Source organism: Mirounga angustirostris, unplaced genomic scaffold (assembly GCF_029215605.1).
Source record: "Mirounga angustirostris isolate CCGP_5_RB_7025 unplaced genomic scaffold, mMirAng1.0.hap1 SCAF_5, whole genome shotgun sequence".
NCBI lineage: Eukaryota > Metazoa > Chordata > Mammalia > Carnivora > Phocidae > Mirounga > Mirounga angustirostris.
The window spans coordinates 60,527,583-60,545,553 of NW_026991713.1; the positions used below are offsets into that span (position 1 = coordinate 60,527,583).

General features: G+C 54.8%; 2 protein-coding genes across 2 annotated transcripts; both read right to left on the reverse strand.

Annotated features, from left to right (window-relative positions):
- Positions 1–1,931: 1,931 nt before the first annotated feature.
- SOAT2 (sterol O-acyltransferase 2) lies at positions 1,932–12,562 on the reverse strand. Its single transcript, XM_045873369.2, has 15 exons — positions 11,435–12,562; positions 10,929–10,984; positions 10,298–10,434; positions 9,896–9,955; positions 9,469–9,576; positions 7,506–7,782; positions 7,020–7,089; positions 6,335–6,419; positions 6,175–6,220; positions 5,836–5,965; positions 4,566–4,663; positions 4,060–4,158; positions 3,205–3,340; positions 2,577–2,722; positions 1,932–2,389 (listed from the first exon to the last, which is right to left on the reverse strand). Exons 1-15 carry the CDS (start codon positions 11,508–11,510, stop codon positions 2,339–2,341), a joined length of 1,575 nt encoding a protein of 524 aa, XP_045729325.1. The 5' UTR covers positions 11,511–12,562; the 3' UTR covers positions 1,932–2,338.
- A 140-nt stretch (positions 12,563–12,702) lies between these two features.
- IGFBP6 (insulin like growth factor binding protein 6) lies at positions 12,703–16,669 on the reverse strand. Its single transcript, XM_045873370.3, has 4 exons — positions 16,239–16,669; positions 13,888–14,027; positions 13,582–13,701; positions 12,703–13,049 (listed from the first exon to the last, which is right to left on the reverse strand). Exons 1-4 carry the CDS (start codon positions 16,567–16,569, stop codon positions 12,927–12,929), a joined length of 714 nt encoding a protein of 237 aa, XP_045729326.1. The 5' UTR covers positions 16,570–16,669; the 3' UTR covers positions 12,703–12,926.
- Between the last annotated feature and the right edge of the window lie 1,302 nt (positions 16,670–17,971).

Sequence of the window (17,971 nt, forward strand, 5' to 3'; positions counted from 1 at the left end):
ACACATAATTCTGTTAGAGGATGGAGGTATTCACCAACTTTTTGTGGTAATTATTTTGCAACATATACATATATCAACTCATCATATGGTATGCCTTAAACTACATATTTTAATAATATCTTAATAAAGCTAGAAAAAACTAGAAAAACAAAAATAATAAGTTTGTCCAAATCCATAGAATGTACAACACCAAGAGGGAATACTAAACTACTGACTGTGGCTGATAACGATGTGTCAGTGTAGGTTCATCAATTGTAACAATTATACCACTCTGGCGGGGGATGCTGAGAATGGGAGAGGCTATGCATGTGTGGGGGCAGGAGGTATGTGGAGAATCTCTGTATCTTTGATCATTTTTGCTGTGAACCTAAAACTGGTCTTAAAAATAAACAAACAAAAATTGTTGGTACATATAGGAAAATATATTCAAGTTTTAAAGCAGTGATCATAATGCAAAATGAAGACAATAGACATAATTTTCTGCTTATCAGATTGGCAAAAATAAATAAGTTGACAAAACCCCGTATGGGCAAGGGGGTTGGGAAATGGGCGATATCATACAATTTAAATTCACTTAAACCTTCCAGAGGGAAGTTTGGCGATGTATACAAAATTTAGAGTAACACCTCCCAATGTTCCAGTAATTCTGCTTCTAGAAAATTCCTACAGGAAAATGCACAAAGATGTGTATATATACACGAGGAAGTTCATCATAGAATTGTTTATAAGAACAAAATACTGGAAACCATTGAAATGTATGTAATTAGTTAAATAAATTCTAGTATATACATGCAATGTAATACCATGCAGTAATTAAAAGTGATGAAATAGATCTATACTATTGACATGAAAAGATATCCATACATTGGGCGCCTGGGTGGCTCAGTTGGTTAAGCGACTGCCTTCGGCTCAGGTCATGATCCTGGAGTCCCTGGATGGAGTCCCGCATCGGGCTCCCTGCTCGGCAGGGAGTCTGCTTCTCCCTCTGACCCTCCCAACCCTCCCCCATCTCATGCTCTCTCTCTCTCAGTCTCTCTCTCTCAAATAAATAAATAAAATCTTTAAAAAAAAAAAAAGATATCCATACATACTGTTAACAGGTAAAAAAAAAAATTACTGGGTGCTTGGATTGCTCAGTTGGTTGAGCGTCTGCCTTTGGCTCAGGTCGTGATCCCAGGGTCCTGGGATTGAGTCCTGCATCGTCCCAGCTCAACAGGGAGCCTGCTTCTCCCTCTGCCCCTCCCCCTGTTGTGCACGCGCTCTCTCTCTCAAAAATAAATAAACAAAATAATTTTTAAAAAGATTCTTATAAAAAAAAGAAGCACCTATCCCTTTCTTAGGGACGCTGGTTTGTTTGGTCCTCTGTCCCCCGGGGCTAAGTTCCCTAAAAGTTTACTGATCTAGATGTCTTCCCAGCACCAGGTGAGGTGGGGACCTGTGTAAGGAGGACAGAAACAATCCTCTCCTTAGAGTGACACACAGTCTGGTTTCTGGAATGGGGCTGAACACGAATATTTTGACCTTCTGAACCTGTACAATCAGGACACTCTTCATTTTAAGGTCCACTTTATAGCAGTGGAAACTGAGGCTCAGGAAGTTAAGATAATTGCTTCAGGTCTGTACAAGCATTTCCTCTCCTGGGTCTGTGGAGGGAGAGGAGGCCTGCTGTGGGCCCTCCCCAAATGTGCCAGGGGTTGCTGGGAGCAGAAGGATTAAGGGGTGTGGAAATGTGAGCTGAAGAAGGAATAGAGGTGGAAGGGAAGGTGAGGTTGGGTTTCGGGGAGGGGACGGCATCAAAAAGGCAATGGATGTCATCCAAGGCCCTCAGCCCCTCCCACCACACAGTCTCGCCTCTGAGGACACAGATCTTTAGGCCTGCCTGTCAAAAGTGGGCATTCAACACACAATGAATGAAGGAATAAACAAATGAATGAATAAAAAGAGACACAGTTTATTATTGTATTGGAAGCAGTACAAAGAGCGAGCCAAACCCTTCTCAGACCTTGGCAGCCTCAGCTTCTCTAGGTCACCCTGCATTACCAGATCTATGAGATCCTTCAAGTCTTCCCAAGTCTGGACAGTCATGAGGTAGGAGGGGGCTCTGTGCCCAATCTAGGGGGTTGGCGGCTCAAGAGCCACCACCATTCTGAGTCTGTGCTCAGCTGCCCTCCAGGTCCATAGATCGCAGTCCCTGGAGTTCCCTGGTGGGGTCATGCCTGCCAGGCCCCCTTGACTTGGAGCTAGATCTGGGAGTGCAGGGAGAGGCACCCTGGTCCCGAGCTTTGCAGGCAGAGAAGAACTTGGTGGTATCATCTGGGCAGTGAGGGTGCTCTAATCTCTAGGTGTGGCAGGACCAAGATCGAGGTGTCACCAGCTCCCAGAAGGTTGTCTGTGCCAGAGAGAGGTGAACTGTGCATGAGTTCCCTCCTGTGCCCACCCTACACATCCAAGACATGGAAGCCCCCAAACCAGGCCCTGGCCCCTGACCTGGCCCCCTGACAAAAGAGGACTGGCTGTTGGGGAGGGGAGGTGTGTCCTTCTGGACGGGGAGCTGAGTGAGGGTCACGGTCCCTTACCTGGGGTAGGGGGCAGTGTCGCCGGGCATACCATTCCTGGCAGTACAGGCTGACCTGGATGCCTTGGCCCAGAAAGAGCATGGTCCACATTAGCACATTCCAGGCTGGGCCTGTGTGCCGGTCATGCATCATGAAGTTCATCAGCCCTGATGCAGGAGGAAAGGTTGTTACTCCAATTCCAGATACCTCGTCTCCCTGGCTGCCCTCCCATCCCACGGCACTGGGGAGAGATGGAACAGGAAGGCACCATTGGGCAAGATCTTGAACCCAACTCCAGCAACCGTAGAGGTCTCAAGGGGCTCATGTGAAAGCAGGATTCCTCAGTTTATACATCAATATCCTGGATCTTATACTAAACCTTCCAGCCTCATGCCACTTCTCCCTTTTGTCTCCCTCTATGTGTGCCCTGCTCAGATGCTCCTCTCCAGCCAGAAATCTTCTAGATCCCCCAAGAAGCCCCCTGCTTCCTCCCTCCCTGTTCCCAAGTTCCTTCCCACCCCAACTTTCATGCCTCCCCCCAGAAGGGTGTGTGGCCTCCCCTGTCAGTCTGGAGTCTCCAGGAGCAGGACTCCAGGCCTCCTCCCTCTGGATGGCTCCCCCTCCCGTGGCACACGGAGGCCCAGCTCACCTCCAATTACAAAGAAGAGTATCAGCATGACAGGGTAGAAGAATCCCAGGACAAAGCAGAAGATGTACTCATGGACCACAGCAGAAACCAGGAACACACCCAGCATGGCGGCCCCTCGGGCCCGGCCACCAAGGAGCTGGCAAGGGTGGGGGGAGGAGGGTGGAATGAGTCTCTCCAAGACTCCTCCACGAAGAGCCCCCTCCTTAAGGAAGCCAGGAGAGTGTATGATACAATGGAAAGAATATGGGATTTGGGGTCTGAAGGGCTGATACATCTTATTTAAGAGCATTTTATTAGCTCTTACATGCAATCTTTAAAAGGGGATATAATAATACTTACTTCTCAGGGTTACTGTGCAGGTTATGTATGTGAAAAGTCTTGGTAACTGAGAGTTGCTATATGCATACTCCTTAGAAGGCTAAGGAGGGGAGAAATGCTCTGTGGCGGGGTGGAGTTAAGGATAAGGAAGGAAGGGGGCACCTGGGTGGCTCAGTTGGTTAAGCGACTGCCTTCGGCTCAGGTCATGATCCTGGAGTCCCGGGATCGAGTCCCGCATTGGGCTCCCTGCTTGGCAGGGAGTCTGCTTCTCCCTCTGACCCTCCCCCCTCTCATGTGCTCTCATTCTCTCTCAAATAAATAAATAAATAAAATCTTAAAAAAAAAAAAGGATAAGGAAGGAAGGAACTTAGATCCTAAGGAGGATTTTCTGCCCAATGGGTTGGGTAGAAGGGGGTAGATGGAAGTCGAGGGGGCCCCTAGGTCTGGAAAAGGTGGATGGTGCAGACGGAGGGAAGGAGAATGTCCTGGAGAGGCTCCATTAACTGTGGGAGCTGAGGGGGTCTGCCAAGCCCGTACCCACAGCCCATCTTGATAGACGTAACTGTACAGCCAGTCGTGGACCACCACGTTCCAAGTGCGGTAGTAGTTGGAGAAGGACGTCGAGTTCCACCAGTCCTGGGAAAGAGTGGGGTCAGGGTTGGGGGAAGGAGATGAGCATCTCCCAGCTGCTCCTCCCTGCTTCCTGCACCCTGGCCCAGTGGTCCACAGGGGGCTGGCCCCTGGCCGAAGAAAGACAGCAGGCACTCTCCCAGCTGCCTCTTCAGGACCTGGCGCTCTGCCCTCCCTCCTTCGCCCCCTCTCAGGAGAAGATGATTCCAAAGTACCATGCCCACGAAAGCAGGTAGCCCTGGCTAGTCAGGAGGTGGAGGGGTGGCATTAGAACGGCACCCAGTGGAGCACGTTTCTCATGTGGGAGACTGACAGTACAGAGGAGGGGACACCCCATGGAGCCACCATCCTCCCCAGATCACTCCCCAGCCCTCCCTGCATCCAGCTCCCAAGTGACCAGGTCCAAGCCCCACCCGGTAGAACATTCTGTCTCCAAATCGGAGCATCTCTGCGAAGGCGTTGAGCCAGCAGTGGAGGAAGGCAAAGAAGATGAGCAGCAGCATGAAGATGCCTGGGAGTGGGGACAAGGGTTGCAGGTCAGACTGGCCCACCTGGATCCCCTGGGAAGCTCTGAGGGGCCCTCATCAGCAACTAGGGCCCCAACTCCTACCAACCATTTACTAGTCACTCACTAACTCATGCATTCATTAACCCATCCATCTGCTCATGAACCCCATGCCAGATGTTGGGGATGCACAGATGAATCTCAAAGCTCCTGACCGTCAGGAGTTCACAGAGAAGAGAGAGACAGACAGAAGCAGAGAGAGGGACAGAGACATGTCCAACCACACATCAAGGTCAAATGTGCTGGGAGCTCAGCATGATGGCCATTGATGTGCTTGGGAGTGCAGAGCAAGGGGTGAGTCATGGTGATTGATGGCTAAAACTGAAAGGCTTCCTAGAGGAGGAGGCATCTCAGTCATAGGCCTCCAAAAAGGGACAGGATTTCACGGCTGGAAAATGGGGAAAGGGCAGTCCAAGCTGAGGGACCAGTATAAGCAAAGGCCCGGAGGCATGAAAGTGCCATGTCTTTCAAGGGACAGGCGGAGCTTGTGGCAGGATGAGAAGATGGGAGGGGCTGCCTGGGAAGGGACCTTGAATGCCAGTCCAAGGGGTCAAATCGTATCTGGAGAGGCCAGCAATGCAGAGTCTCTGGAGTTTTTTTGTTTTTTGTTTTAAAGATTTTATTTATTTACTTGACACAGAGAGAGCCACTGCGAGAGCAGGAACACAAGCAGGGGGGTGGGAGAGGGAGAAGGAGGCCTCTCGCCGAGCAGGCAGCCCAATGTGGGGCTCGATCCCAGGACCCTGGGATCATGACCTGAGCCAAAGGCAGATGCTTAACGACTGAGCCACCCAGGCGCCCGTCACTGGAGTTTTTGAAGCAGGATGGGGAATGATTAGCCTGGAGCAGGGACGTTCGTCTGGGCAGCAGTGTCAGGGGCAGGCAGGAGAGGAAAGATTGAAGGGGTAAGGAGACAGGTGAGGAGGCCAATGTGGAAAGAGAGAGTGGAGTGGTCATCCGAAGTGAGCAATGATGGGAGGGGCCGCATGTGGGAGAGGTTCCGGAGCAGGAGGTGTTGAACCTGACTGAAGGGAAAGAGTGAGGGGAGGCAGGAGTCCCCTACTAGGCAACCTTCCCCCGGGTGCAGCCCCCTCCAGCCCTACCTTCGGTGGGCATACCTGGCAACGTGGCATGCATGATAGAGAGCACCAGAGCCCGGCTACTGAAGGGCTCCCGGCTCATGTTGGCAAAGACAGGGACGCAGAGGCGGCTCAGGATGAAACAGGCATACAGCACGCAGCCCAGGGCCTGGGGGGTGCGGGAGGGGTGGGGGACACATCACTTTGAGAGGGGTCACGAGCAGCTGCCCCCTGGCTCTGGAATTGGATTCTGGCCCAGCCCCTGCCTCCTCTTACCTTAGCACCACCCTCTGACCTCCTCCCCAGGCCTCCCCCACCTCACTCCCAGAAATGCCCCCTTGGCCACCACGAGTCCGCCCTTCTACCCCATCTTCTGACCTGGGCAAAGTTCTTGGCCACATAATTCCACCTGACGTTGGGTGTCCTGCAGCAGCAATGGGGATAATAGAAAGGAAATAATGGGAATAATAGAAAGGAAAATAAAATGGCAGGGTCCCTGATGGGCCTGGGCATTTGAGAAAGAGGTGCAGGGTCTTACCTGGGGTAAGTCTTCCTGTAGATTAGCGTGGGGCAGAAGAGGAAGTAGAGGTAGCTGGAGAAACTGGGGGCCTGCGTGCCCTCACCTGGGGAGGAGGGAGAGGGCTCCATCAGTGAAGGGGGATGGGAGAGAGGGCGGGGGAGGGGTGGACGCTGGGGAAGGGCTGGGACTGGTGGGTGGAGGGCTGGCTAGGACAGGGGTTCGGGGGATGGGTGAGGGGCTGGATACTGGGTCTGGAGGTGTGGTGGGGAAGTGAGACTACTAAGGAGCTGAAGCTGCTCTTTGACACCCTTCTTTTGCTTCCGTTCCAGGCACCCTACTTTCTGGGACAGGACCTGCTTAGTCAGCGTTTCATTTGGCACTCACAAGTTCCACCACACATTCTCTCTCTCCTTCTGTTCTGCCTTCCCAATATAAGGCTCTCATACCCTGGGTCTTTCCAGGCTAGGCCTGGAAATTGGAAAGTACCAGAAGTCCTGGGTAACAGAGATGCCATATCTCAGAGGTGGGACCTGAGAATGCCTAATGACTAAGGCCCACAGAGTCCAGTTGGAGGCCAGAGTTCTGCCCTGGGGGCAACACAGGCTCAGGAAGCCACAGATTTTATAAGCATCCTGCAACTGCTGACTTCACTCAAAATAGCCAAAAGGCCCAAGTTCACAGCAGGGCCGACCCAAGGCCTCACCTACTCTGGCACAAAGGGTTCCAGGCACAGCCTCTCTCAAGAAGGAGTAGCTCTTCATCAGGAGCCTGACCTGAGATGGAATGGAAAGGAGGTTAAGTTGCTGTGTGGCTTTGAGCAAATCACTTAACATCTCTGTGCGCTCTTTTACGGAAGAGAGGCAGGCAGATTGCAAAATGTGTACGGTCAAAGCCCATACTTTATCTTTTTGTCGGGTTGTCTTATAGCCTAACAAGCAGCTGCTGGGATGAGTCAAGGGTAAAGGGGTACAGGAAAGGCCAGGGCGGGGCCTCCAGCCAGCCAACCCCGGTGACTCCTTGCAAAGTCCGATTACATTTGCATAGCAGCAAATTTCCTTGGAGCCGGCTGGTGCGCTCAAATCCTTGGCGCCGGACTCCGCCCCTAGGAACTAGCTCCGCCCCTACCAATACTGTTGTACAAGTGCCCTCCCCCAGAGGAGCCCCGCCCCCACCTCGTCTCGCCCATCACCTGCTCGAAGACTAGGACACTGCGCGACGCGGGCGGGAGCTGATACTTCAGGGCCACGTGGACCGGGAGGACGCAGACGACGGCGGTGTGGGCGACCAGCAGCACGCAGCCTAGGGCCACCCCCAGCATCCAGGCCCCTCCAGCCCGGGGCCACGCCCACAGCCGCAGGGCCTGGTAGGGCACCAGCAGAGTGGACAGGAACATGGGGACCCAGGTCATCAGCGCCAAGGGCAGCTGTCCAAAGCTGAAGATCAGTAGGTCAAACTCCAGCATCAGCCTTGGAGTGGAGAGGGAGAAACAAAGGAGACAAATGTGTGGCCCATCCTTGTCCGCTCCCTCGGCAGTCAGAGCTCTTGGAAGATAAACTGAGGTATTTTGTGAAGGTTACTAGGGCCCCATAGCTGAAGGTTTTCAAGATGGCACCTCTGTTGTCCCGAACTTCTAGCACAGGGTGTTGCCCGAAAAGACTCAATCATGGGGTGGGTTTGCCTACAGATGACCTTTAGAGCCCTCTGAATCTTATGATGTTGCAGGAGGGCTCAGAACTTTGTATGCCACGGGTATTAAAATATGAGGTATTCAGAGTTTAGCCTTGATTTCCGTTCGTTGTGTTCTTTTGGAGTAGCTGTAGCTGTACATGGAGTTAGTGGAAAGCAGGTCACGGGCTGTTTTATTTGCTTATGTTTAGAGTGTATGGTTTGTAACGGGGAAAGATGGGAAACCACCTAAATGTCCATGAGGAAAGGACCAAAAGCTGGCATGTCCCGACTGCAGTCGTTAAGAACAGTGGGCTGACATGGAAAAAATCTCTTAGATAGGAGGAGAAGTTGTCAAGGAGTAAAACCAGAACAATAAGTACAGTAAGTATCTTATTTATGTAAAGCCTCACAACAGATACTTTCTTTGTTCTTTTTTTTTTTTTTTTAAAGATTCTATTTATTCATTTGACAGAGAGAGACACAGCGTGAGAGGGAACACAAGCAGGGGGAGTGGGAGAGGGAGAAGCAGGCTTCCCGCCGAGCAGGGAGCTCGATGCGGGGCTCGATCCCAGGACCCTGGGATCACGACCTGAGCCGAAGGCAGTCGTCTAACCAACTGAGCCACCCAGGCGCCCAGATACTTTCTTTGTTCTTATATACATGTGGATGCGAACGCATGGAACATGCTCTGGAGGGAAACTCTCAAAACTGTTAAAACTGTTACCTCTGATAGAGGTCTGGGGTTGGCGGAGTGGTCAGGAGGAACTGTCACTTTTACGTGTATTTGAACTTTTTACTGACATTTGATCCTTCTACTACTCATATAATTAACAACAATTTTACCAGAAGGAAATACTGTTGCTGAACCCACAGATCCTTGTCCTCTTTTTACTGCTTCCTAAGCCGTACTTAGGGTGAGGTAGGGGCGGTGCAAATACAGACCCGCCCCCCGCAAGATCTATAGCCCTCTGAGACTCATCTCCAGAGTCAGGGGTGCTCTGGGCGGATGCCTGTGGGCTTGTCTGGGTTCCCCACAAGACTGGGAGTGCCTCACAGACAGGGATGGGGCCTGGCCCTCATCTCTGGCCCCCAAGGTGGGTACTTGGGAGGTGCTCAATGGAGGTTGCTTGGATTGAGCAGTGCTGACTTGGGAGGGAGTGTGAGCGAATGGTGCGGTGTGAAGCGTGCCTGTGTGCTCACGTGTATCTGCCTCAGGGCAGGGTTCCTACTGAGGAGTATTTGAGCGGAGGAGAGAGTGTCCCCAGAGTGGCTGACCTGGGAGGTCAGACCAAGGGCCATCCAAGGCTGTGGAAAGAAGAAGTCTAAGAGTGTGTTTTAGGTGGCAAGGTTGTTGGAAGCAATGGTGATGTGTGTCCAATAATCAAAGGATCAAAGTTGGGGGGGAGCTGTGCAATGGCAAATGGAACACTGGGGACCTAGGGGGTCTGATCTGTGTGCCTATCCCAGGCTGGAGGGGGGCCTACCTGCCCTCATCAATGAAGTCGATGGCCAGGGTGCTGATGATGAAGACACACAGGCCGGCGATGAACATGTGGTAGATGGTGCGGAAATGCTGCACCTCCATCAGCTCGCTGCAGGGACAGGGGCCCGAAGGTCAGTGTGGGAGGGTCCTCAAATTCATGGGGACCAGCTCAGGCATGATACACATGTGGGGTGAGAACTAGCGATTGGGAACTTGCAGCTAAGGGCTGGGACATGGCTGGGACTTATCTTGGTGGCCTTTCTTCCACGATCATGCCCAGGGCAAATGGGGAAGATGAGCTTTAGAAACCCTCTCCAAGTCTTCCCTCCAAACACCTAGAACCCAAGGATTAGAAATGAGGGGTCCTGAACCCCCCCAGCCAAAGCTCTTTCTTTTCCTCCCATCCCCTGTCCTTGATGTGGACTTACTCAAGCAGGGACTTTCGGATGATGAAAATTTTCCGTTTCCCCAGGGATGACTCCCGGGCCCTGAATGAAGACAGTTGTTCTGGGTCAGGACCCAAAGGAAGAAGGCACTGGGCAGAGAGCAGAGCCTTGCAGAAGGTGAATACTTGGGAGCCAAGGGCAGTAGTAGAGGAAGGTCAGGGTGAGGGCCCGAGGGCAGGACCAGGTGGAAGGTCAGGACCAGGGCAGAACAAGGCCCAGAGGTGGAGGTCAGGGTCAGAGGCGATAAGGGGAAAAGAGAGAAGGTTGAAGTCGGGGTCATGCCCACACCGGCAAAGGATGCATGAGATGATATTTAGGGCTCATAACCCTCACAGTAGAGGAGCCTGCGACAGGAGCCCAGCCCCCTGCTCCTCAGACGCTCACTTGCTCGAGGAATCTGGAGGAATGGAGGGCACAGGTCCACCTTGTGGTGGGTAGGATTGTACGGCCTCCCACATGGCCCGATCCAGCAGCTCCCTCAGCGGTCCCTGAGCTTGTTCCAGAAGCTGTGTCTTCACAGCCTACAGGACAAAGCAGGTCAGGCCCGCTGTCTCCATCCGGACAGCCATCCTCTCATTCACCATGTATTTGCTGAGCTTCTTTCTCTGTGTGTCGGGCCCATCGCTAGGTGCCAGGATCAGGCACGGCTCTGGCCCAGGGGTTCCCCCCAAGTTTATTTCTCTCTGGCTTCCCAGGGCAGCAGTGAGGACCAAGGAAAGCCACTTGCAGGGCCAGGGTCTGGATGTCGACCACCTTGTCATCTCTGACCCTACTCTCTTCTCCTTCTCCCCAGCCTTCCCTCTCCTGACCTTTAGTCCCAGCAACAGAAGACTGTTCACTGGCTGACTTTTGGCCCCTGCCCTGCTGACCTGTATTTCAAACCCCTCCATCTTCACCCTTAGCTCTCACCTGATCTGAGGGGTTTGAGCCCAAGAACAAATTGTCTTTACAATGTCCTCGTCCCTACAGCCCTCCACTCCAAGACCTGTCCATCTTGACCTCTGACCTCCCTCACCTCCATATGTCGGGTCCATTGCACCAAGTCCACGTCTCCGTCCTTCTTGGTGTTTCCTAGGAGGCGGGGTCAAAGGGCACACCCAAGGGGGAGGAGTTAAGGTTCTGCGGCCTGGGACAGACCCAGAAGCATCCTCTGTCCAGGAAGTGCTTTCTGTCAGCTCAGCAGCCTCCCCGCCCCCAGCCAGTGCAGTATCTGGTATTACGGTGGGGCGATCAGAAGGGGAAGTTACTTTTTCAGGGGGTGAAGTGGCCACCGGGAGCCTGATGACATTGCCTGGGAAACGGGAAGCTACTCCATTCACCCTCGGGGGTGAAAGAGTCCACAAGATAGGGCAAGGCCCCAGCTCTGAATATCTTTCCACTTCCCTCTGCCGGCTGGGCAGTGAGGGGCAGAGGTGGCGGCCACCTTCCCTCACTTCCCAAAACAACAGGAGCCCCCTCTCAACAACACGTCTCCACCTCCAGCCCGTGCTGAGCTCTCTGCGCCCCCAGAGGGTGGTTCACCTTCTCCCGAGGGTCGCTCTTCTTGCTCTCCTCTCGGCCCTTCTCCCCTCCGCAGTCGGGCCGCCTTTGGCTCCATGGTGTGAGTCCTGACTGGGCAGCAGGCAGCTGTGGAGTGCTCCCTCCCTTCCCTCCTTGCCGCCTGCCCAGCTCTTATCTCACTCAGCTCATTAGACAGGTCCAAAGACTAAAGTCCTCTCAGGAGGAGGGAACCTCCAGGAGCACAATAGGTCATCTGGTCCAGAGGCTAACACTTCTCAGCTACAGGCCTGGCTCTGCTGGCTGTCCCCGGGATGGTTGTCACCCCCTCAACGGCCCAACCCACCACCCAGATGTCCGGCTGAGTGAGCCACCCCTCCCACAGGAACAGTGGCTCTGCACCCCTGTGTGTCGTGGGGAGGAGGACTTTGCTTCTCTGAGGCTTATTGCCTAGCACAACTCCCCTGGCCATCTCCTTCCCAGCAGCCTGAAGGATCTTCGGGTACCAGCGCACTCAGCTCCCTTAGACCATGCGATAAGGTGTGTCGTGTGCATGTGAGTCGTGTTCTGATGGGGTTGGTGTCTGTGACAAAGGCCGTGCTGTGGCCCCTCCAGGAAGTGCTGGGTGCCAGGGCCCCTGGGCCGCAGCTCTGCCTGACACCTGCTGGGGTTAGCGTGTGGGCAGAAAGGAGGCTAAACAAACCCTTATTCCGGGCCTAGGGGACGCCAGGCATTGTCACGGCTGGAAGAACAAGATTTAAATCCTCATTAGCCAGCTGTGTAACTTCAGGCAAGTGACCCAAATGTTTTAAACCACAGTTTCCTCCTCTGGAAAAGAGGGGCAAAAGTCCCTACCTCACAAGGTTATCGTAAGCACAAAATGAGGTAGGCCACAGAGAAGCACATACTCCAGGGTCTGGCCTTTCCTTCCCTTTTTAGTAGGATGTAACAGAAAGGTAAGTGATTTGAGAGTTCCTCTTTATTGGTTCCTCCTGGGGATTAACTATTAATCCTTCCTCTCCCCTGTCCCATTGTGTCCAAATATTAGTGTTAGAAACAAGGTCACAAACTGAGACAAAGGCCTTGACCCCCACGTCTCCCCTGCTCCCACTCCCTGGTGGGTAGTGGGGTGAGGCTCGAGGGCTGGAAACCTCTACCAGTGGCTGTCTCCCGCATTCCCAGTGCAGGAAAGGAGAGCTGCAGGGGGGGAGCGGGGGGCAGAAGGTGGGAGACAGAAGGTGGGAGAGAGAAGGGCTCCATAAATGTGAGAGTTAGAGACACAGAGACGTAGGTCAGAGACCCCCAACACAGCTTTATTCACATCCCAAGCCCACACTAACAATCTCTCCATGTGTGGGGTCCCAGGGGGCGAGGGGGACAGTGGGGTAGCGCCTGAAGGTGGAGTGTGGGGCTCAGGGCTCCTGAGTTACTCACCACTCAACAAATGACCCAAGATGACAGCCCCAGGCTCCTTCCAGTGGCCCAGCAGCGCCCCCCCCCCCCACCGACCCCAGGCTTAGCCACTGCTCCCAGTGGGGCAGGAAGAGCTTCCATCGCCATCGGGGGACCCCGGCAGGGGCTGGCCCATCCGATCCACACACCAGCAGGGACCTCGGCGCTGCCCCTGGGAGGAGCGGCACTAGGGAGAGAGGCACAGGGATCAGAGGGGCTGCCCTGAGGGCAGGAGGGACCTGAGGGCCCGAGGGGGCTGAGTCTGAGTATGCAGGAACATCTGAGAGCTCTCAGGACGCGGAGGCTCCCTGGGCTCCCTTCTCTTGCTCCTCTCTTCTCCACCCACTAAACTGGGCCTGTTCTTCCAGGCCTGAACCATGGTTCTCAAAGCGTGGTTCCCAAACCAGCCACGGCAGCAGCCCTAGGGACTGCGTTAGAAATGCAAATTCTCAGACTCTGGGGGGGGAGGGCTCAGCCACCTGTGTGTTCACAGCCCCTGGTGACCCGTGAGCCACCTCCCAGATGGAAGCCCCAGAGTTAGGCGTTCCTGGGTTAGGCCGTCTGACTCCTCTACTACAGCATGTGGCTCTTCTCTGGGTTTGTGTGGGCTCTAAAGTGGGGGGGTCTTAAAGGCAGGGGCAGTGTCTTCTTTATGCCCTCTGTAAGCTCACCCCATCCCTGGTAGGACCAAGGGGAAGAGAGGAGAGGAGGGGCCTCACCTGCCGCTTCCGGTAGAAGCCCCGATAGTCACAATTAGGCACATAGAGGGTGTGAGCCCCCCGATACACCTCGGTCTGTAGTTGCTGTAGCACTGAGTCCAGATGTTTGCGGCACGGGCCCTGGGAGAAGGGGGAGCAGGCAGCTCAGAACCGTCCCAGCCTAGCTCCACTGTCCAGCCCCCAGTGCCCCCAGCCAGGCTCCCAGGACGCGCACGTGGGAGACCACTCCAAGCCCAAGGGGACGGCCTCAGATGGGAGTGTCCAGGGCTCCCCACCCCTCCTGCTCTCTGCCAGTCGTGAACGCACCATCTCCGTGTCTTGGACACCCCCAGGATTGGGTCGGCCCAGAGTGGTAGAGGCCCCTGGATTCCTCTGTTGGTCTCTGCGGTTCACGTCCTGTGGACGAGTGGTTCCTGCTTGGGGTTTGCTCTCCTTAGGATTCTCTCCTACAGCCACAAGAAGAATGGGGGAGGAAGAGTCCAGAAATCAGAAGTCAAAGACCAGAACCAAATGGAAGAGAGCCTTGCTCAACCTGACTCCCTGAAGTGGGAGGAAGAGAAGAGCTTTCCAAGTAGTGGAAATGAGGATGGTTAGAACTTGTTTCCTCCTGTACCTTCTTCTGGCCTCAGTTTCTCTCTCTGACAAAGAATGATATTACCTTTCCTGACAATATCTCCAGACTAGTCTTAAGTCTTATAAGGCAGAAGCATTTTGGAAAGGAAACATCCAGGGGCGCCTGGGTGGCTCAGTTGTTAAGTGTCTGCCTTCGGCTCAGGTCATGATCCCAGGGTCCTGGGATCGAGTCCTGCGTCGGGCTCCCTGCTCGGCGGGAAGCCTGCTTCTCGCTCTCCCACTCCCCCTGCTTGTGTTCCTGCTCTCGCTATCTCTCTCTCTGTCAAATAAATAAATAAAATCTTAAAAAAAAAAAAAAAAAGAAAGGAAACATCCAGGACAAATAAAAATATATAGGGAGGCCTTGGGCTTGGGGGTGAAAAGACCTGGCTGTTCCCCCAGATGCCAGAAGGGGGTGCACCAAGCCAGGGAGATGAGGCAGAAGAACAAGGGATGTGAGACGGGGTTAGCAGGGACCCAAGTGGAATGTGTGTCCCCGGTGTGACCCTGCTGCGACTCAGCCCATCCCTCCCAGGCTTTAGACATAGTTACTTCTGGGGCACTGCAGTGGGGGCTTTTCCCTTCTGGTCTCCGATAGTTCAGCCCAGCTCAACCCCAGTGGTCCCAGGAACAGTATGATTCGGCCCTTTACGGGGACAGGCAGAGGGCAGGTTGCAAAGATGCAGGGAATGAGGGGCTTCTAACCTGCAGGCTGTTCTTGGCTCTGGAGAAAGTGTCATACATGGTGTCTAGGGGGCCTGGGGAAAGCTCAGGATGGGAGGGGCTGAGGAAATAAATCAGGACCAGGACGTCAGGGTAAGGAAAATGCAGGGAGGGGAGTATGCACTGCTTGGAATTTGCCCCAGCTGTAAAATTAGATATTATGGCCCCAAAGGGATCATCTGTTCCTTTTCATGCCCAAAGACAAGCTCTGCTCAAGTCCCCAGTCCTCAAGCCTAAACAGTTTCTCCCACCTGCCTACTACCCACAACCCAAGAGCCATTCCCTCTGCCATCCTGACTCTGATCCTTCTTCCTCCACCCTTCTCAGAACATGCCCCTCATTCCCTCCATTTAGCACCCTACCACAACCATGCTCCCACTACCTCCTCTGACCCACCTAGACAACCCTTTCTATGAGGACCCCTAGCAGCCCGGACCCAGGCATTTGGACTGAAAGAAACTCCAAGTTAACTTCCCATCCCTTCCCATGGAAGAAACCAGGAGCTCAGATGCCCGGGGCGGGGCGGGGCGGGGTGGGGGGGGGACTGCTTTCATTTCCTGCCCTCCTTATGTCCTTGCTGCCCCCCATCTTTTGGATTCTGACTCACTTCTGTCCCACCCACCCAATGACTCAGTCTTCTATTTTCCTCCCTGGGGTAGGGTGGGGTAGGTGGGTGGAGGGTTCTGAGCAGCTTTAAATCATAACCCTGATTTGGCAGATTCCTTCTTTTCCCACCTCTATCCCCTTCTCTTGAGGCCCCTAGAGCCTGCCCTCTGACTCTAGTCTAGTCTGAAACAATTCTGGGTTTGGGGAGTTTTCTGTTTTAGACCCCATGTTCAGGTGCTTTGGACACCCTGATATTAAGGGGAGAAGGGGGGCTATTTCTCAGTGTGTGCAGGATTTGAGAGTCCGGGTTCCCTTCCCTCCTTCTCCCAGTGGAAACTGGGAACAACATCTGGGTCCTTTCCCCAGCTCCGGGGGTTGGAGGAAAGGACCTGGGATGCTGTGGCATGGCCCTAAACCCCTCCATGCTCACCTTTCCCTTCAAGAGAAAATAAATGGGTTAAGAGCTCAGACATTTCCCTGCGCTGTCCCCAGGGCCTGTAGCCGCACCCCAACCTTCTAGCTGCTTCCCGCCCTTGCCCCTTCACCCTCCAAACGTGCCCCCCCCCCCCCGGGTTAGGAAAAAGAAGCATCACTGACAGAACCCAGAGGCTTGCAGGGCTGCGGGCGCCCGGCTCTGCGGGACCCTGCTCTCCAGGACCCCGCCCGCTGCTGTGCGGGACTCGCGTGGGCGGGGCAGGGGCGGGGCGCGGACTCACCCGGGGGCCCCCGCGCCCGGCGGCAGCGGCCGCGGCCCAGCAGCAGCGCCCGCAAAGGCGCCTCGTCTTCCTCGGGCGGGTGGCACTGCAGTCCTGGGAGGCAGTTGGGGGTGTAGACCCCGCACTGCTGCCCCTCCCTCCTGAGGCAGCCCCCAGCTTCCGTGCAGGCCTCGGTCGGCGGCCCCCCATCCTCCTCCTCCACGCAAGCCCCTGGACAACCCGCCTGCACCCCCTGCCCGCAGCCTGGGCACCGTGCCAAGGCGGCTCCTGAGCGGGCAGCGAGCAGCAGGGTTAGCAGCAGCAGGGGCCGCAGCAGCCCGTAGGGGGTCATGGTCAGGATTTTTCGTCCCGTCCACTCCTCCCAGAGCAGTCTTAGCGCAGCTGCTGCCCGCCGCCGCCCCTCTGCCTTAAGTAGCCGCCGGTCGGGGGCCGGGCCCTTTAAGAGCCAGGTGAAGGGGGGTGGGGGAGAAGGCAGGGGCATTCCCTAAACTGGGTGGGACTGGAGAGGCCCCCCCCCACCTGGGTCCTCCCCACTTTTCTCTCCCCCCTCCCTTCCCAGTTTCTGTTTACTTCCCAAATGACTCTGATTTTTCTTGCTTTGTTCCCGGGACTCTCGGCTGGAATTTGGGAGCTGGACAGCTGGCTGGAGGCACTAGAGGGTGGGGAGGGGTGGAAGAAGGAGAGGACGGGAGTTGGGATGAAGCGAAAAACCTGGAATCCCGTCCATGTGTATGTGTGGGGATGAAGGGGCGCAGGGACTCTCGTGGGGAGTGAGGGGCCTGCTGTCTGAAAGGGAGGGGGGAGGGATGGGGTGTGGGAGTCACAAGAGAGATGTATGCAAAGGGAAAGAGAAAAGGCCCGGGATGCTGGATAATGGGGATTTGGGAAAACCCACTGCTGATGGGAGAAAGTAGCCCAAGGGAGAGGAGAGGAAGAGCAAGCTTTGAGATGTTACTGTGGGAAAACGGGGGTCAGGGGGCCTGACTGGGTGAAGGTGGAAGAAGGGGTTGAGGGGAGCAGGGGGAGAGGTGGGGAGAGGGTGGGAAGGCGAACCTTGAATGTATAGGCTTTACCCCTAGGATTGTGGTGGGGCCACCGGAGTATCCCAGACGGCCCCTGTGTGCAAGGGTGAGAATAGCTGAACACCTGGCAGGTAGGGACAGGGTAGTGGTGAGGGACTGGCCCGTTGAAATTATGGAGGTGGAGGGGGGTGGGGCAAAAGTTAGATGAACCCATACTCTGGGTGCTCTTGGCAACAGTGGACAGAGAACAGACACCCCCCCCCACCGCCCCCCCCACCCTCCCCCCCCACCTTCTGTCCTTCATCCAGGTTAGCCTCCATTCCTTTCCTGTCTTAGAATCTGCCCCTTCACTCCTGGTATCACCCATTGGGTTGTCTGGATTCATCGGGTTTTGCTTTGTCCAGAGGGTGGTAGACTGGGACTGGGACGGGTCTGGGTATTTCTGCCAGCTGGGCAGCCTTCACTGCACTGGTCTGTCTACCACCCCCCCCCAACCGCCCACCTCCCCTCTCCAGGGCAGTGCCCCACCCATCCCCAGCCCTCCTAGCTGAGCCTGCCTTCCTAGAGGCAAGAGGCAGGAAGAAGGACCGCTCCTCTTGGCAGCTCACACTGGCCCTGCTCAGGATTACGCAACAAGAGCCATCTCATTCTTTCCTAAAACAAGGGCTCTGGGCAATGACTAAGTTTAAATTCTGGGCCCCCAAGCACTAA